This window comes from Panthera uncia, chromosome D1, assembly GCF_023721935.1.
Source record: "Panthera uncia isolate 11264 chromosome D1, Puncia_PCG_1.0, whole genome shotgun sequence".
NCBI classification, from domain to species: Eukaryota; Metazoa; Chordata; class Mammalia; order Carnivora; family Felidae; genus Panthera; species Panthera uncia.
The window spans coordinates 89,269,269-89,290,442 of NC_064808.1; the positions used below are offsets into that span (position 1 = coordinate 89,269,269).

Genomic DNA, 21,174 nt, shown 5'->3' on the forward strand with positions numbered 1-21,174 from the left:
GAAACAAGTCCCAGTTTTGAGTGTTCATGTCATTATATAGTAAAGATTTTAAAGGAAAATTTTCAGTGATACAAATCCATTAAATGTTTCCTCCAAATTAATTCAATATGGTTTTCAAACTAAGAATGCTAACTCATAGAAATTTTAGAGGCACCTCAAAGACAGATGAACTACTTCTACCCTACTCTTTCCAAAATTATTCACATGAATTTTAAAAGAGGTTGCTATTGTGATATTTCATTTAGCAGCTCTACATAAAACTGATTTTTAAAAAGCTTTGACATTAAAAGTTCCAACTTAGTTATAAATAAGTTTACTATCAAAATACTATCATATAAATATGGATTCCCCTGGTTTGTTTTATTTATTTTGGTACAACAAATCTGGCTTTCCACAGACAGGAGTTTCATCATGATTAAAAAGCTCTTACCTCCAGCCAACATTGCTGTAAGTACTATTCCACAGGACCAAACATCAACTGGTTCTGCATGAAATTCTTTTCTCTTTAGAAGTTCTGGAGCAACATAAGGTAAAGTGCCACACATCTTGTTCAATAAACGCTCACGATTATTATGCCGAAACACTGTTGCCAAGCCAAAGTCAGAGATCTTGAGGTTATCTAAACCAAAGGAAAAGTGAATGGCACTTAATAAAGATGTTTTGTAAATAGATATACTTAAAGGAATTAAGTATTACTGGAAAATCACTGGTGTTACTTCAAGTTTGTAGAACTTTTCTACCTTAAAATGACAAAAAAAGACATTTTAAAAGAAATAAAAGACATTTTCACCTAGCCAAACCTAGAAAAAGGCCTCAGAGCTTCTATTAACTAAAGAAAAATCATCAATACACAAAACAGTTTGGACCAGGTTAAAGACAATGGAGTCAAAAGGGGCTGTCCTTCTGTAAAAAGGGCACTATAGTCTTAGGCTGAAAGCACAGCCAAGTCCTTCATCAACTTGTACAAAGGGCTGGAAGGAGACATCAATAACAAACCAGGTACAACTTTCTCAGCAGCAAACAAACCCACAGAGCAGGAAGAAAATATGTAAAGACATACCAAAACTAAAGATCCACAAACATTAAAATTTCGTGTCAAAGTGGCTAACTTTAGAAAAGGAGGAGGAACTACGCACAGAAAATAAACCAGAAAGGCAAATTTCCTCTAACTTCATCTTAAACACACACAAACTACAAGCAGAACTTTCAACTTACCCTGTGCTTAGTGAATATCCACCACAACTGACTGATGCTATGCTAGCCAATGCAGGTAAGTGAATTACTAAAGAAGATTAACAACAGACAACTGTTGGGAAAGTTACGAAAACATAGGATATTACTAGATCTTATAGCAAGGGAATCTAACCTAATCTTAGGAGGGAAGACCCCCTATTATCAAGGTGTCAAATGGTATAACCTTTTTAGAGGGCAATCTATCAAAAGATGTCAAAATTGAAATATTCACTCTTTAAACTAGCAATTCCCGGGGCACCTCGGTGGCTCAGTCGGTTGAGTGTCTCACTTTGGCTGAGGTCATGATCTCACAGTTCATAGTGGATTCAAGCCCTATGTCAGGCTCTGTGCTGACAGCTTGGAGCCTTGAGCCTGCTTCAGATTCTGTGTCTCCCTCTCACTGCCCATCCCCTCTTGTGCTGCCTCTCAATCTCAAAAATAAATAAACATTAAAAAAGAATTTTAAACTAGCAATTCCCATTTCCAGGAACACAAACACAGAAATAATCCCCCAAATTGACAAACACAAGAATATTCCTAGCAGTATTATCTGTAAATAGCTTAAATATCCAATAAGGAAATGGTAAAATCTTGTTACACATGTATGCAAGGAAAACTATGTAGGTAAGTTGTTTAAAAAAAGAAAAGGTCTATCTATAGTTCTGACATGGAATAGGGTATGAGTGGAAAAAAAAGGACAAGGGCCATAGCAAATATCTATTATAACATGACCCAAGTTTTATACGGGGACTGCGCAAAACTTTAGAACAGACATCACTGTTCCATTTTCTAAGCTAGAAACAACTTAAATGTCCTAAAATAGGGAAATGATTCTTTAAAATCAGGTATATACATATCCATACAATATGATATATAATCCATTGATAATGTTTACCTGTATTTGAATTGGGAGGTAGCTACTGTAATTATCCTTTTAATAGCTATACATGACACAATCTTGACAAACCACTGAGAGTTAGAGTGCCAAGTTACTTCTATGTTACTAATCACTGAAAATACTAATGGATGACTGTAGCATTCCTCAGATTTTATTGTTTCCTTATGTCTGCAACATAACACTCAGGTTAGAGAACTGCATATAATCAATTCTAAATTGAGGAGTGTGGTTATCTCTAAGAAAAAGAAAAGGGAATACATTTGAGAAGGCATACACAGGACTTGGACTATATTAGTAACATTATCTTTTTTTATTTATTTTTAAAAAATTTTTCTTTTTTAACGTTTATTTTTGAGACAGAGACAGAGCATGAAAGGGGGAGGGTCAGAGAGAGGGAGACACAGAATCTGAAACAGGCTCTGAGCTGTCAGCACAGAGCCCGACGCGGGGCTCAAACTCACGGACCGCGAGATCATGACCTGAGCCGAAGTCGGACGCTTAACCGAATGAGCCACCCAGGTGCCCCAGTAACATTATCTTTTTAAAAAAAGATTATTAAATATTGAATAGAAACAAAAGAATGTTTACAGAATATGCAGGATGTGAGCATATCCCATTTACCCAATACTCAACTTAAGAACATTCATATCTCCTTTGAAATCCCCTGTAATTAATTGGGGTGCCTGGGTGGCTCAGTCGGTTAAGCGTCCAACTTCGGCTCAGGTCATGATCTCGTGGTTTGGGAATTCGAGCCCAGCGTTGGGCTCTGTGCTGACAGCTCAGAGCCTGGAGCTTGCTTTGGATTCTGTGTCTCCTTCTCTCTCTGCCCCTCCCCCACTTGTGCTCTGTCTCTATCAAAAATAAATAAATGTAAAAAAAAAAAAATTGAAATCCCCTGTAATTACTTCCCTCAATTTATTTCTTTCTCTACCTTCTCATAAGTAACCACCATTCTGATTTTGGTTTTAATATGCTTTTTTCCTCTGTAATTTTTCCCATATTTGTTTATTCCCAAATAAACAATGTTTTATTTTACGTATTTTTGAACTTCCTATAAATAGAATCATACTGGTATAAATACTTCTATGAAACTTATATCCATGTCATTACTTGTACCTATAAATTATCCATTTCATAATTTATCTATTCTATTGTTGACAGATATTTAGGTTGTTTCCAGTTTTTTGCTATTATAAACACCACTGCTTCGAGTGGTATACATATGTATAATGTTTAATTTTTTAAACCAAGTTGTTACACAGGTGGTTGCTGTATTTTTATTTTATTATAATATGTATTATATGTTTTATATAATTTTTTACGTGCTTGAATTTATTTAAGTAAGCTCTATGCCCAATGTGAGGCTTGAATTCATCACTCTACAATCAAAAGTCACATGCTTTACTGACTGAGCCAGCCAGATGGGCCCCATGCCTGAATTTTTTTTAAGTTTTCATTAAAAGTAAAGATTTTTACACTATAAATACAATGGAAAAGGCTGAAAAATAAAGTCCACATGCACGTTAAAAAAGCATATATCTTATGATCTAACTTATGTTAATACATATATGGGTAAAGATATATATGTCTCCTTTATCCTTACAACCCAAATAGATTCTTACTATCACCATTTTATAAAGAAGGAAAGTGGGGCAGAGAGAAGGCAAGCAACTTACCCAAGGCCATACACCTACTAGGAGGTGGCCTAGATTAACCCTAAGTTCAAATGACTGTAAATCTCAAGCTCTTAAAAATATGCTATACTGCTTCTCACAGGTAGACACACAATTCTTCTTTCCCAGAGTGTTTTATTTAGCTAGAAACCTACATTTATTCAAAAAAGGACTTAATTTGTAAATGAAGAAGGGGAGGAATTGACTGTAATACCATCAAGGCTATTAGCATTCAAAAAGTAATGAAAATAGGGGCGCCTGGGTGGCGCAGTCGGTTAAGCGTCCGACTTCAGCCAGGTCACGATCTCGCGGTCCGTGAGTTCGAGCCCCGCGTCGGGCTCTGGGCTGATGGCCCAGAGCCTGGAGCCTGCTTCCGATTCTGTGTCCTCCTCTCTCTCTGCCCTCCCCCGTTCATGCTCTGTCTCTCTCTGTCCCAAAAATAAATAAACGTTGGAAAAAAAAAAAAAAAAAGTAATGAAAATAGAATGATAAATGGAAGTTAAAGGAATTCTCCAGCATCTGAGACAAAACTCGGGAGAGAGGTACTGCCTGGGGCCTGGTCACAGAGAGTGAAAAAGCAGGGAGTGGACAAAAGCTGAAGACAGAGGGCTGGTGTGCCATTGCTGATCTGGAAGAACAGACTGGGTAGCTGGGCGGTGCCATTTTCACCGATCCCGCGCATACGCACCTAGAAGCCCGCAACAATCCACCCCAGTAGGCTAGCAGCGCCATCTAGTGGAGATCAGAGCTGTTACACTGAGCCCCGCCCAACTGGGCCAACTTCACTCTTCAAGAACAAAAGTCTCACAGCCGGCTTAGTTTACGGAGTATAAAGAGCTACATAGACTGACTTCTAGGGGAAAACGAAGCAATTTCAGTCCTACTTCAATCTGTTAGCAGGTTCATCTATTCAATTTTCTTTCTTTTCCTTTTTTTCTCTTTTACACTTCTTTTCTTTTTCTTGAATACAGAAAGAGAAAAAATTCATTTTTATTTTCAAATTTATTAAAAATATTTTTAATTCTTATTACTATATTTTTTACTTTTGTGTAAATTTTTTCAAATTCTATTTTACTTCCATCATTTTATTTTAATCTACTTCAGTGTATTCACCTTTTCAAATTTTCAAACAATTTCCTTTTTTTTCTCTTTTTCCTGAATGCAGAAAGAGAAAAACTTTATTTTTACTTTCAATTTCTATCAAAAATATATTTTTTTAATTTTTTACTTCATTTTTCACTTTTATGTAAATTATTTCAAATTCTATTTTACTTCCATCATTTTATTTTAGTCTACCACAGTGTATTCACTTTTTCAAACTTTCAAACGATTTCCTTTTTTTCCTTTTTTCTCTTTCTCGTTTCTTTTCTTTTTCTTGAATACAGAAAGAAAAATTTCATTTTGTTTTTAATTTTTATTAAAAATATTTTTCTTTAATTTTTTTCTACTGTATCCTTTACTTTTGCGTATATTTTTTCAAATTCTGTTTTACTCCCCTCATCTCATTTTAGTCTACTTCAGTGTATTCATTTTTTCAAATTTTCAAACGATTTCCTTTTCTCCTCCCCCCCTTTTTTTCTGTAATCTGTCAAACCACTTTCAACACCCAACCAAAACACACCTAGGATCTAGCATCATTTATTCAATTTTTGTTTCTGTGCGTGTTTTTAATTTTTTAATTTTAATATTTTTTAATTTCAATTTTTATACCTCATTAATTCATTTTCTGCCTTCAAAATGACAAAACGAAGGAATTCACCCCAAAAGAAAGAGCACAAAGAAACGACAGCCAGGGATGTAATCAACACCGATATAAGCAAGATGTCTGAACCAGAATTTAGAATCACCGTAATAAGAATACTAGCTGGAGTCAAAAATAGATTAGTATCCCTTTCTGCAGAGATAAAAGAAGTAAAAATAGCCAGAATGAAATTAAAAATGCTACAACTGAGCTGCAATCACAGATGGATGCAGCTGCGGCAAGGATGGATGAGGCAGAACAGAGAATCAGCAATATAGAGGACAAACTTATAGAGAATAATGAAGCAGAAAAAAAGAGGGAGACTAAGGTAAAAGAGCATGATTTAAGAATTAGAGAAATCAGTGACTCATTAAAAAGGAACAACATCAGAATCATAGGGGTCCCAGAGGAGGAAGAGAGAGAAATAGGGGTAGAAGGGTTATGTGAGCAAATCATAGTGGAAAACTTTCCTAACCTGGGGAAAGACACAGACATCAAAATCCAGGAAGCACAGAGGACCCCATTAGATTCAACAAAAACCGACCATCAACAAGGCATATCATAGTCAAATTCACAAAATACTCTGGCAAAGAGAGAATCATGGAAGCAGCAAGGGAAAAAAAGTCCCTAACCTACAAAGAAAGACAGATCAGGTTTGCAGCAGACCTATCCACAGAAACTTGGCAGGCCAGAAAGCAGTGGCAGGATATATTCAGTGTGCTGAATCAGAAAAATATGCAGCCAAGAATTCTTTATCTAGCAAGGCTGTCATTCAAAATAGAAGGAGAGATAAAAAGTTTCCCAGACAAACAAAAATTAAAGGTGTTTGTGACCACTAAACCAGCCCTTCAAGAAATTTTAAGGGGGACTCTCTGAGGGGAGAAAAGAAAGCAACAAAGATTAGAAAGGACTAGAGAACACCACCAGAAACTCCAACTCTACAAGCATCATCATGGCAACAAATTCATCTTTCAGTACTCACTCTAAACATCAATGGACTCAATGCTCCAATCAAAAGACATAGGGTAACAGAATGGATAAGAAAAGAAGATCCATCTATATGCTGTTTACAAGAGACCCACTTTAGACCTAAAGACACCTTCAGATTGAAAATAAGGGGATGGAGAACCATCTGTCACGCTAATGGTCAACAAAAGAAAGCCGGAGTAACCATACTTATATCAAACAATCTAGACTTTAAAATAAAGACTGCAGAAGAGATGCAGAAGGGCATTATATCACAATCAAGGGGCCTATCCACCAAGAAGAACTAACAATTGTAAACATTTATGTGCCAAATGTGAAAGCACCAAAATATATAAATTAATTAATCACAAACATAAAGAAACTCATCGACAGTAATACCATAATAGTAGGAGACTTCAACACCCCACTCACAGCAATGAACAGATCATCTCATCAAAAAATCAACAAGGAAACAATGGCTTTGAATGACACACTGGACCAGATGGACTTAACAGATATATTCAGAACATTTTATCCTAAAGCAGCAGAATATACATTCTTCTCCAGTGCACATGGAACGTTCTCCAGAATAGACCATATACTGGGACACAAGTCAGCCCTAAGTAAATACAAAAAGATTGAGATCATACTTTGCATATTTTCAGACCACAACGCTATGAAACTCGAAATCAACCACAAGAAAAATCTGGAAAGGTAACAAATACTTGGAGACTAAAGAACATCCTACTAAAGAATGAATGGGCTAACCAAGAAGATAAAGAGGAAATTAAAGAGTACATGGAAGTCGATGAAAATGGCAACACCACAACCCAAAACCTCTTATGCAGCAAAGGCGGTCATAAGAGGAAAGTATATAGCAATCCAGGCCTTCCTAAAGAAAGAAGAAAGATCTCAGATACACAACCTAACCTTATGCTTTAAGGAGCTGGAAAAAGAATAGCAAATAAAACCCAAAACCAGCAGAAGACAGGAAACAATAAAGATTATAGCAGAAATGAATGCTATTGAAAGCAAAAAAACAGTAGAACAGATCAATGAAACCAGAAGCTGATTCTTCGAAAGAATTAACAAAATTGATTAACCACTAGCCAGTTTGATCAAAAAGAAAAAGGAAAGGACCCAAATAAATAAAATCAAGAATGAAAAAGGAGAGATCACAACCAACACAGCAGAAATAAAAACAATAATAAGAGAATATTATGAGCAATTATATGCCAATAAAACGGGCAATCTGGAAGAAACAGACAAATTCCTAGAAACATATACACTACCAAAACTGAAACAGGAAGAAATAGAAAATTTGAACACACCCATAACCAGTAAGGAAAAAGAATTAGTAATCTAAAATCTGCCAAAAAACGAGAGTCCAGGGCCAGATGGCTTTCCAGGGGAATTCTACCAAACATTTAAGGAAGAGTTAACACTTATTCTCTTGAAGCTGTTCCAAAAAATAGAAATGGAAGGAAAACTTCCAAACTCTTTCTATGAAGCCAGCATTACCTTGATTCCAAAACCAGACAGAGATCCCACTAAAAAGGAGAACTACAGACCAATTTTCCTGATGTACATGGAAGCAAAAATACTCAACAAGATATTAGCCAACCGGCTCCAACAATACATTAAAAAAATTATTCACCACGCCCAAATGGGATTTATACTTGGAATGCAGGGCTGGTTCAATATCTGCAAAAACAATTAACGTGATTCATCACATAAATAAAAGAAAGGACAAGAACCATAGGATCCTCTCAATAGATGCAGAGAAAGCATTTGACAAAATACAGCATCCTTTCTTGATAAAAACCCTCAAGAAAGTAGGGATAGAAGGAGCATACTTCAAGACCATAAAAGCCATATATGAACAACCCAATGTTAATATTCTCAATGGGGAAAAACTGACAGCTTTCCCCCTAAGGTCACAAACAAGACCAGGATGTCGACTCTCACCACTGTTATTCAACATAGTATTGGAAGTCTTAGCCTCTGCAGTTGGACAACACAAAGAAATAAAACGCATCCAAATCAGCCAGGAGGAGGTCAAACTTTCACTCTTCGCAGATGACATGATACTCTATATGGAAAACCCAAAAGATTCCACCAAAAAACTGCTAGAATTGATTCATGAATTCAGCAAAGTTGCAGGATATAAAATCAACACACAGAAATCGGGTGCATTCCTATACATCAACAATGAAGCAACAGAAAGAGAAATCAAGGAATCGATCCCATTTACAGTTGCACCAAAAACCATAAAATACCTAGGATTAAATCTAACCAAAGAGGTGAAAAATCTATATGCTGAAAACTACAGAAAGCTTATGAAAGAAATTGAAGAAGACACAAAAAAATGGAAAAAGATTCCATGCTCCTGGATAGGAAGAACAAATGTTGTTTAAAATGTTGATACTACCCAAAGCAATCTACAAATTCAATGCAATACCTATCAAAATAACACCAGCATTCTTCACAGAGCTGGAACAAATAATCCTAAAATTTGTATGGAACCAGAAAAGACCCCGAATAGCCAAAGCAATCTTGAAAAAGAAAACCAAAGCAGGAGGCATCACAATCCCAGACTTCAAGCTATACTACAAAGCTGTAATCATCAAGACAGTATGGTACTGGCACAAGAACAGACACTCAGATCAATGGAACAGAATAGAGAACCCAGAAATGGACCCACAAACGTATGGCCACCTAATCTTTGACAAAGCAGGAGAGAATATCCAATGGAATCAAGACAGTCTCTTCCGCAAGTGGTGCTGGGAAAACTGGACAGCGACATGCAGAAGAATGAACCTGGACCACTTTCTTACACCAGTCACAAAAATAAACTCAAAATGGATGAAAGACCTCAATGTAAGACAGGAAGCCATCAAAATCCTCGAGGAGAAAGCAGGAAAAAACCTCTTTGATCTTGGCCGCAGCAACTTCTTACTCAACACGTCTCCTTAAGCAAGGGAAACAAAAGCAAAAATAAACTACTGGGACCTCATCAAAATAAAAAGCTTCTGCACAGCGAAGGAAACAATCAGCAAAACTAAAAGGCAACCGACAGAATGGGAGAAGATATTTGCAAATGACATATCAGATAAAGGTTTAGTATCCAAAATCTATAAAGAACTTATCAAACTCAACACCCAAAAAAACAAATAATCCAGTGAAGACATGGGCAAAGGACATGAATACACTTCTCCAAAGAAGACATTCAAATGGCCAACGGACACATAAAAAAATGCTCACCATCACTCATCATCAGGGAAATACAAATCAAAACCATAATGAGATACCACCTTACACCTGTCAGAAAGGCTAACATTAACAATTCAAGCAACAACAGATGTTGGCGAGGATGCAGAGAAAAAGGATCTCTTTTGCACTGTTGGTGGGAATGCAAGCTGGTGCAGCCAGTCTGGAAAACAGTATGGAGGTTCCTCAAAAAACTAAAAATAGAACTACCCTACAACCCAGCAATTGCACTACTAGGCATTTATCCACAGGATACAAGTGTGCTGTTTTAAAGGGACATATGCACCCCCATGTTTATAACAGCACTATCAACAATAGCCAAAGTATGGAAAGAGCCCAAATGTCCATCAATGGATGAATGGATAAAGAAAATGTGGTGTGTATATATATATATGTATATATATATACATATATATATATATACACACACAATGGAGTATCACTCAGCAATCAAAAAGAATGAAATCCTGCCATTTGCAATTACGTGGGTGGAACTAGAGGGTATTATGCTAAGTGAAATTAGTCAGAGAAAGACAAATATCATATGACTTCACTCATATGAGGACTTTAAGACAGAGAACAGATGAACATCAGGAAAGGGAAACAAAAATAATATAAAAACAAGGAGGAGGACAAAACAGAAGAGACTCATAAATATGGAGAACAAAGTGAGGGTTACTGGAGGGGTTGTGGGAGGGGAGATGGGCTAAATGGGTAAGGGGCACTAAGGAATCTACTCCTGAAATCATTGTTGCACTATATGCTAATTTGGATGTAAATTTAAAAAATAAAAAATAAAATTAAAAAAATAAATAAATAAATAAAGGAATTATCCAGCTGTGCTCTCATTTCTTGGGACTCATCAATCAACGATTCTGTTCCTTTTTTCCCATACACCAAATTCTCGAAATGTCTAAATGTTTGCTATGTGCCTTAAGAAGCTACTTGCAAAAGGCTAAATAACCAAAGGAGGATCTTAGGTAGCTAGGTAGATGGGTTAATAAAAGGATATCAAAAAGATATTCACCAAAACTTAACAGTGGTTATAACTGACTGATGGATTTCTGGTGATTTTTTACCTTTTTCTTTGTTTTTCATCTTACTTCATGATTAACTTTTATCTTTATAAAGAAAAACACCCAATATTTTTAGTTTGGAAACAAAGCTTTCCTATTCCAAATATTCACATCTCCATTACTTATTAAATAAACTGGCTTTTCTTAGCTTATCTCCTTGTATAAAGGTCAATTACAGAGTTCAGGAAAATGTTAGGAGGCTGAAAAGAAAGTACAGTGACTTGTGAACAACACTGCCAGCAATACTAAACGTCAGGGTTGGACAAGATCTTAAAAATACTTTGGTCCAACTAGCCAAGCAATGTTTAAATTCTCTTTATAATATTCCCTGATAATTAATAATCTAGTGTTTGACTCTCATGTTATAAACTTATTACATTCCAAAGGAACCTATTCAATTTTTGGATAGGTCCAATAACAGGGTCCATTGCTTGCACTAATCCACTGCTTCTGTATAGTTTTCACCAACGTGTTCAGAAAAACTGTATTTAACCACTAGTAACGTTCTCCTGGGCTCCTTCAATTATTCCTTATTTTACATAGTTTGTGCCCCTTCCACCAGTCTCATCACTGTCCTGTAAAAGCACTTCAGTGATCTACATACCTTTTACAGTAGTGTCCCAGGACACCCAGTATTTCCAGTATGGCCTCACTGAAGCAGTGTTGGAATGCTATCTTCCTCATTCTCAATATCACCCTAGTTTTCTACTGACTACATCACACAGGTGACTAATATGAAATCTGTTACTTGGTAAAAGTCTTTTTTAACCTGCTTTTCTACCAAAGATAATGTGATTCAACTAAACTTAGTTACTTTTCAAAATCCAAATCCTGAACTTCAGATTTTTCTGTCCTGGAAAAGTTAAACCTGACCCACTTCTTTGGCCTGCTGTATTCATTCATTCAATATTTTTGAAAGCCTACTATTGGCCACGCACTATTCTAATGCACTAAATAACCATTAAACAAAACAGACAAAAATCACTGCCTCATGCTACAGACATTTCTGTCATCTTTTTTGATCCTGACTTAATAAGCTAACACTTTCACTATCCATCTCTCTCAGTTTTCATGACATCCATAAAATATAACTAAACTCCTTGCATCTCTATCCAAATCACAGATTAAAAAGAACAAACAAGGGCTCCTGGGTGGCTCAGTTGGTTAAGCGTCCAACTTCAGCTCAGGTCATGATCTCAGGGTTCGTGAGTTAGAGTCTGCATTGGGCTCTGCACTGATGAAAATGGATGCAGAAATTCTCAACAAAATACTAGCAAATTGAATCCAATAGTACATAGTTATTCTTGGACTGAAAGCATCCAATCAATGAATAGGATATACCATATTTGCAATCAAGGAACATGATATACCATATTAATAAAAGAAAGGATAAGAACCATATGATCCTCTCGGTAGATGACAGAAAAAGCATTTCACAACATACAGCATCCATTCTTGATAAAAACCCTCAATAGGGACGCCTGGGTGGCTCAGTTGGCTGAGCAACTGACTTAATTTTGACCCAGGTCATGATCCCAGGGTTGTGGGATCAAGCCCTGTGTTGGGTTTTATGCTGAGCATGGAGCCTGCTTAAGATTCTCTCTCTCTCCCTCCCTCTGCCTCTCTCCCTACTCGAGTTCTCTCTCTAAAAAAACAAACAAGAAAACCCTCAAGAGGGGTGCCTGGGTGGCTCAGTCAGCTAAGCATCTGACTTCGGCTCAGGTCATGATCTCCAAGTTCATGAGTTCAAGCCCTGCATCAGGCTCTCTGCTGTCAGCACAGAGCCCACTTTGGATCCTCTGTCCCCCATTCCCTCTGCCCCTCCCCCACTTGCACTCGCTCTTTGTCTCTGTCTCTCGTTCTCAAAAATAAACACTTAAAAAAAAACACAAAACCTCAATGAAGTAGGGATAGAGGGAACATACCTCAACATCATAAAAACCATACATGAAAGACCCACAGCCAATATAATCCTCAGTGGGGAAAAACTGAGAGCTTTCTTCCTAAGATCAGGAACAAGACAAGGATGTCCACTATCACCATTGTTATTTAACATAATACAAGAAATCCTAGCTTCACCAATCAGACAACAACAACAAAAAAAAATAGGCATCCAAATCAGCAAGGAAGAAGTCAAACTTTCACTATTTGCAGGTGACATGATATTCTATGTAGAAAACCCGAATGATGCCACTGAAAAATTGTTAGAACTGACACATGGATTCAGTAAAGTTGCAGGATACAAAATCAACGTACAGAAATCTGATGCATTTCTATACACCAATAAAGAAGCAACAGAAAGAGGAATCAAGAAATCAATCCCATTTACAATTGCACCAAAACCCATAAGAATACACCTAACCAAAGAGATAAAAGATCTGTACGCTGAAAACTACAGAACACATATGAAATAAATTGAAGATGACACAAAGAAACAGAAAAACATTCCATGCTCGTGGATTGGAAGAACAAATATTCTTTGCAGAGCTACAGCAAACAATCCTAAAACCACAAACAACCCCAAATAGCCAAAGCAATGTTGAAAAAGAAAAGCAAAGCTGGAGACATCACAATTCTGGACTTCAAGTTATATTACAAAGCTGTAATCATTAAGACTGGATGGTACTGGCACAAAAACAGACACATAGATCAATGGAACAGAACAGATAACCCAGAAATAGACCCACAACTATATGGTCAACTAATCTTCAACAGAGCAGAAAAGAACATCCAATGAAAAAAGATGGTCTCTTCAACAAATGATATTGGGAAAACGGGACAGCAACCAGTAGAAGAATGAACCTGGACTACTTTTTTACATCATATACAAAAATAAATTCAAATGGATCAAAGACCTAAATGTGAGACAGGAAACCATCAAAATCCTAGAGGAGAACACAGGCAACAACCTCTTTGATTTCAGTCATAACAACCTCTTATGAGACACATCACCAGAGGCAAAGGAAACAAAAGCAAACGTGAATTACTGAGACTTCATCAAGATAAACAGCTTCTGCACAGAAAATAAATTGTTTCTTCACAGAAAAAAATCAAAAAACTAAAAGACAACCTTTGGAATGGGAGAAGATATTTCCAAATGACATATCTGATAAAGGGTTATTAATAACATCCAAAATCTATAAAGAACTTTTCAAACTTGGGCCTCAGTTGGTTGAGCATCTATCTGACTCTTGATTTTGGCTCAGGTCATCATCTCATGGTTTGTGAGATCAAGCCCTACTGTAAGCACAGGGCCTGCTTGGGATTCTCTCCCTCTCTCTCTCTCTCTCTCTGCCCTTCCCCTGATCACTCAAGCTCTCTCTCAAAATAAAAAAACATTAAAAAAAAAAAAAAAAAAAAAAAAAGAGCTTACCGAACTCAACACTCAAAAATCAAATAATCCAGCTAAGAAATAGGCAGAAGACATGAACAGACATTTTTCCAAAGAAGACATACAGATGGCTAACAAACATGAAACGATACTCAACATCACTCATCATCAGGGAAATAGAAATCAGAGCTACAATGAGATATCACCTCACACCTGTCAGAATGGCTAAAATGAACAACACAGGAAATAACAGATGTTGGCGAGGATGCAGAGAAAGAGAAACCTTCTTACACTGTGGGTGGGAATGTAAACTAGTGCAGCCACTCTAGAAAACAGTATGGCGGTTCCTCAAAAAGTTCAAAAAAGAACTACCCTATGATCCAGCAACTGCACTACTAGGTATTTACCCTAAGGATACAAAAACACTGATTTGAAGGGACACATGCACCCTGATGTTTATAGCAGCATCTTCAACAATAGCCAAGATATGGAAACAGCCCAAGTGTTCATCAACAGATGAATGAATAAAGTTGTGGTATACATATACACTGGAATATTACTCGGCCATAAAAAAGAATGAAATCTTGCCATCTTCAATGACATGAATGGAACTAGAATGTATTATGCTAAGCAAAATAAGTCAATCAGAGAAAGACAAATACCATATGATTTCACTCATATGTGCACTTTAAGAAATTAATCAGATAAACATAAGGAAAAAAAGAAGAGAGGCAAACCATAAAACAGACTCTTAACCATACAAAACAAACTGAGGATTGCTGGAGGGGAGGTTGGGCTGTGAGATGGGTTAAATGGGTGATGGGTATTAAGGAAGGCACTTGTTATGATAAGCACTGGGGGTTATATGTAAGTGATGAATCACTAAATTTTACTCCTGAAACTAATATTATACTATGTTAACTAACTGGAATTTAAATAAAAACTTGAAAAAAAAATTAACTAATTAACTAACTAGAACAAACAGGATAAGCCTATGGTCCAGGGTATTCCAACATAAACTTTCCTTTATTAATTCACTGAAGAGTTAAGACTATTCATACAGTTATTCATTTAGTGAGCTAACCCTGCATCTAGATTAGATTTCTCTATCTCATCTACAACTATATCAGGAAGGGCTTGTAAAATATACTGAGTGTCTCAAATTTCCTACACTTTTCAGATTTTTTGCCCTAAATTTTCAATAATGCAAAAGCTTCAACTCTGCCTTGTATAGATTAAAATAATTTAGGCAACAGTGACAAAATGCTATACCTACCCCTTTCATCCAATAGGAGATTTTCTGGCTTAATATCCCTGTGAGTTATCCCAATACCATGTAGATAAACCTAAAAGAGAAACAGAGAGAGGCATACTTTGCTAACTTACTTCATTCATATTAATTTTATGTAAAAGGAAAAGAAACAACTGTACTTACCACCCCTGCCATGAGTTGATGGAAGAACCTTTGAGCATCTTGTTCAGGCATGCCTATGTCTGGCTCTATAAGAATTAATAATGAAAGTTAGCCTGCCATGTAAACATAATCAGGCAGCAACCACAGAGTCTCCTAAATCAAAGCTTAGACATTTGTGATGGCATACTGGCAAACAGAATCTTATGCTAGCAATTAAGACTCTAGTGTCCGTTAATTCACACGGTACTTAATTAACTCACATTCCCCATCTGTTATGTGGCAAAAATAAAATAACATCACAGGAAAACTACAGAGAGAAACTATTATCCAGATCAAGAATGCAAGCCATACCTTGAAAGCCTCTGATTATCTTACACTAATCATGATTTATTTGGTATCTTTCCAATTCTCCCCTAATTTCTTCTAAATGCTCTGACATTGTTTTCTTCATCACTAAAATGTAATTGCCAAAGTATAAGCCTGGGCAAACATAAACTAATATCACCAAATATTGAACAACAAAATGAAACTTCATCTAATCCCTCATACTACAAAGCTATGAATGCCTGCAAAGTTCCTTTGGGAAATACAGTTTTATTAAAAAATGTTCTATTGTCAGTTTTCTTTTTATATTTTGATCTCTGTCTTTACCTCTTGATTTCTTTTACACTGAACTCTCTCCTGAGATACATACTGGAGATTCTAAATAATCAGTTTTTAACTGTGAAAACAATAGCTGTAGACAATAAATTTAGATCCACATAATATATTTTTACGTACTTAGTGTTCTAAAACATCAAGCCTTTGAATCTACATAGAATGCTGAAAGTACCAAGTACAGAATTTACTAAATATAGGTAAAGCAATTCTAAAAAGTTCTCAAGTTATTTCACTTAAACAAAAAAGAACAAATATAACAACATGCTATCATTTTGGCTCTGTAAATGCATGCAATGATTTCGTGTAACTGGAATGTCTATAAAGAAAAGTCACTGTATAGGTAAAACAATACTTCACCATGAGATTAGTTTATCATTCTTAAACTCTACAAAACAGCAACCCTAACCAAAATCACATGCACAATTTGGGAAAAAGGTTCTCCTTGATGAATCTATATATACTTTAATGTATTAACATAACTTGCAAAAACAAGAAAACTTCCTGTAATTTCCTTGTTGCATAAGCAGTTCTGAGTGGACAATGACCAAATAGCAGATCCAAGATTAAAAAACAAATTTAGAAACTTAATTAGTAGAATAGACATGTTAAATCTTATTTCCATACCTATTCGGTCAAAAAGTTCTCCTCCACTACAGTACTCCAGAAATAGATACTGGATATTGCCTTCTCTCCTGTGGCCATAGAATTTCACTACATTCTCATGATTTAACATTTTATTGATACAGATCTCCTTCTTAATATTTTCTGGACAGTCTATGGCACGTTTCATGTCTACAATCTTGACTGCAACTGCTTCTTCAGTTCTTCTATTCACAGCAAGTTGAACTCTAAAAAGGAAAACGAAGACATGTGAATTCTATTTAAGACTTCAAAAGATTAAATATTGACTTATCCAACAATTTTACCTTCGTTACTTTCTCCACCCGGTAAAAGCCAAGAAGATGGTTTCTGCCATGTTCTCAACAGAGAGTACTCCTTTCTGAAATGTGATGTATGATGGCTAATGCTCTACAGAAGTCATTATGTTGTGTATCCAAAGGTTATTTAATAAATGCTTGATAAAGTAAACTAAAACGGAGTAACAGTAATTCTAGGCCACATCACATATACACATGCTCTATTTATTTGATTTTAATAACGTTACCTAATATTTATTAACCTCATGCTATATATGCCTGTACTAACTGTTCTAAGCACCTATGGGGTAGGTACTATTATTGTCATGGTAGACCTGAGGAAACAGAGATACATTAAGGAGCTTGCCTAAGAACACAAAACAATGTGTTAGTATGTAACAGAGTGAAAATCTGAAACCAGGTAGTCTGACTCCAGAGTCTGTTCATTTGCTCATTTAACCACTATGCTTAAAACCCAGCAAGGAATATGTGGGAGGAGAACCTGACTTCACAGGTCTCTTCCACTTCTTTACAGAAAAAAATGTTTTAAAAAAAGGAAGAAAAAAAAATTGATCCTTCCAAAATTTCACGCGGCTTTAGTTCCCAAAGGTCTTAGATTTCAAATGCAAAGATCTGTTCTCTGAGATGCCACTGTATTATAATAAACAATTCCTGGTGTGCCTAGGTGGGTCAGTTGGTTGAGCATCTGACTTGATTTCCACTCAGGTCATGATCCCAGGGTCGTGAGATCGAGCCTCAAGTTTGGGTCCACACTGGGCATGGAGCCTGTGTAAGATTCATTCTCTCTCTCTCTCTCTCTCTCTCTCCCCCTCTCCCTCTCCCCGCCTCTCAACCATGCTCGCTCCCTGTCTAAATAAATAAATGAAAATAAAATAGAATACACAACTCCAAAACAACAAATCTGTACTCAAACAAGACAACAGACAGAAAACGAAAGCAAGCGTGAAGGCAAGGTAAAAGGACTCAAACTCACTCTCCATAGGCACCTTCTCCCAGGGTTTGCACCAAGTCCCAGTCTTCCACAAAGGGCACTGCCATGACTCCAGGATGGATCACGGCTGTAAAAGGCAGGAACCCGGAAAAGATGGGGCTGAGGATAAGCTTCAACCATCTGCCACGATCCCTCAACGTAACTAACAGTTTGGTTTCCCCCTCCGCCTCACCCGTATTTTACCCAAGGCTCTCAAGCACCAGCAAGTATACTAAATTCTGGCATGTCGTGGTGTAATTCACACTCTCCACTCCCACGCGAACCGAAGCTACAACCGCCGCCCTCAGGCCTCCGAGGAAATGCAGCGGCTGTGCTGAGAGGCTGGGGGCACAAATGCTTTGGGGGGCGGGTGACTAGGGAAGGGAAGGGGTGAGACAGGTGAAGGGCTGCGGGCTAGAGGAGGACAGGGTTTCCCGACGACGCCTGCCGCCCCTCCTCCCCCCTTGCTCAGCTCCAATTCCCACCCCCACGCCATCCAGAAGGCCGGGAGGAGCCTGGGGCGGGGCCAAACTGCCCCAAGAAGCGGAAGGAAGGGCTAGCTGGCACTCGGGACGGCGGGCGCCCAAACCTTTGGGGTCCCCAGCAGGCAGAGAGGTAGTCTCTCCAATCCCTCTACAACAGGGTCCCCCTGGTCCCAAACTCCTCCAGTCTCGGAAACCGCCCCTCCGCGGGAATCTCTCTGATCCACTTCGCTTGTCACCCATAACTTTCTCTCGCCATGCCCCTCTCAACGAATGTAGACCCCCGAAGTCCTTTTCCAGACTCCTTTCCAACCCTACCGGCTGCCTCTCCTCACCAGGCCGTCCTTTGCCCGCCACCACAGGAATCCAAATGCGGCGCTTTTCCCGCCAAAACTTTCCCGGCGTCACGCTGTCGCAAACGCGCGCACCCTTGCCGTAAAGCAGGAGAGCGCGCGTCTCCTACTGCGGCTGCTGTGAATAGTGGCCTCTTCGGGCGGCCGGTACCCAGAGGTTGCCCCCGAGGCGTGAGCTGGCCAGGCCCGGGTTACTTTAGAGTCGAGAGGAGACCCAGGCTGGAGAGGTTTAAGAACAGCCGAGCGCATCAACGCGAAGAATCTCCCGGCCCCGGTGCATGCAGGTGTCCGGTGCGTGGCCCGCAGTCGGGCCGTCCTCGCGCTCCTGGGCGGAGCCGAAGTCCCCTCGGAGACCTGCACACACGCTGGGAGTGCGGGTCCTCGAGTACCCTCCCCGCTGCTCTGGGCCTGGCAGCGTTGTGCGGATAGTATTCAGAAGTGTTGCCTCGGAAACTTTAAGAAGGGGCACAGATCAAACTAGAGCCGAGAAGCTAGAACAGCCGTTTCGAACAGATCCCGTGAAGAATGAAAGAACTTTGTGGCGGGAGCGAGAAGCACAGACTGGCCGCGCTGCGGGGTGGGGGGTGGAAAGGCATCCCTCGGAAGCAAGCGACACTTTGTACTGTGAGGGCGTGTCAGGATAACCAGTTTTGCCTTGTCTCCAGACTCCAAAACACGACTTTAGCCCAGCTTTTCTGAAGGAACAGCATCTCCATAGCCTTAATTCTTCTATCCTCTTTTTCATTCTCACTGTGTAAAAAAGACAGCTGGAGGCAAAGGGACTGTTTTGCCTCGTTTTTTACGATGCGTTATTTTAAAAGCAGAGTAACCGGGGCGCCTGGGTGGCGCAGTCGGTTAAGCGTCCGACTTCAGCCAGGTCACGATCTCACGGTCCGTGAGTTCGAGCCCCGCATCGGGCTCTGGGCTGATGGCTCGGAGCCTGGAGCCTGTTTCCGATTCTGTGTCTCCCTCTCTCTCTGTCCCTCCCCCGTTCATGCTCTGTCTCTCTCTGTCCCAAAAATAAAATAAACGTTGAAAAAAAAAATTTAAAAAAAATAAAAAATAAAAAAATAAAAGCAGAGTAACCAGTTTAAATGGGAAAGAAAATTCTCGGGATAGGGACTTGCTTGAGAACAAAATAATGTGGAAAAACCGTAAGTGTTCCCCCTTGACAGTAAACTAGACAGGGAACTCAAGGTGTAGGCAAGATAATCTCCATTAAATTCTCCAGTTCTTAAAACTGGGCTACACACCTCGAGTATAAAGCTCTTGATTGTGATACTGGTAATACAGTAAAATGAGTGTACAACATGTTACCCAAAAAAGCACACACGTTTTAAAGCAAAGTCTGGGGACAGAAAAACAAGGCCAGAGCACTTCAAAGTGCTTGTTGGAGTTTTTAACCATGACATCAACAGTTTAGGGTTCATGGAATAAAGTAAGTTTTCCAGGTCATTTACTCCATTTTCGCACTGTGCTATAAACAAAGAATATGAAGAAAGGAAGAGGGGGACCTACACAGTTCCTGTGTCTGGATGGAATTAAGCTATCTTAGCCTGAAAAATGAATAAGGTATACAGGTTTCAGGCAAAATACCAGTTAAAGAATGTGAGAGAATCAGTGCACACAATAGCTTCTGTTCCCTTCTGAAACCTTACTACAATAGTAAATATTAAAACGATTTAATAATAGTAAAGTTTACTATTTTAAAATAGTAAATTTGTAACAAAAGGCAATAACCCACAAGAATGGAGTATGAAAAACAAAATTTTGGAAATTGGGAAGTTTTTAGATGAATGATAAAGATGAATCTTAAAACCAGCAATAGGAAAGAAAAGCAACTTGATTTACATCACAGAACTCCCAAAAGGCTCAAGTTGGATTAGTGACACCAGGTAACTGAACGTGGAGATGAAGGTGGGACTAAACAGGGCAGGCTGAAAGACTAAGAAGCCAAAAGAATTGGATCCCGTCCCTCCTTTATATACCCAAGGAACTGCTCCTCCCCAAAGCTGGTACAAAACTTGAGAGGGTAAACCCTATCCTAACTGGAGAGCATCAGGCACAGTTAAAAACTTGGGTACCTTACTGAAAACAAAGGTATTAAGTTTATGTACTGAAACTCAAACCCTTCTTGCCCCACCTTACTCCCAGAAATCTGCCAGCTAG

At 38.3% G+C, this 21,174-nt stretch overlaps 1 protein-coding gene across 2 annotated transcripts in view; it reads right to left on the bottom strand.

The window, feature by feature from the left end:
• CHEK1 (checkpoint kinase 1) overlaps positions 1-19,408 on the bottom strand; it is a 32,116-nt gene extending 12,708 nt beyond the window's left edge. Inside the window, exons 1-6 of one of the 2 annotated variants that reach the window (XM_049654777.1) lie at positions 18,988-19,408; positions 18,174-18,258; positions 16,887-17,110; positions 15,624-15,688; positions 15,465-15,534; positions 431-619 (exon numbers count right to left, since the gene is read on the bottom strand). In XM_049654777.1, the coding sequence (XP_049510734.1) occupies positions 431-619; positions 15,465-15,534; positions 15,624-15,688; positions 16,887-17,110; positions 18,174-18,238 (613 nt within the window). In that variant the 5' untranslated portion in view covers positions 18,239-18,258; positions 18,988-19,408. Of the gene's footprint in view, positions 1-430; positions 620-15,464; positions 15,535-15,623; positions 15,689-16,886; positions 17,111-18,173 lie in introns of both variants that reach the window. The other variant, XM_049654770.1, reaches the window with a different exon arrangement.
• Positions 19,409-21,174: the final 1,766 nt, after the last annotated feature.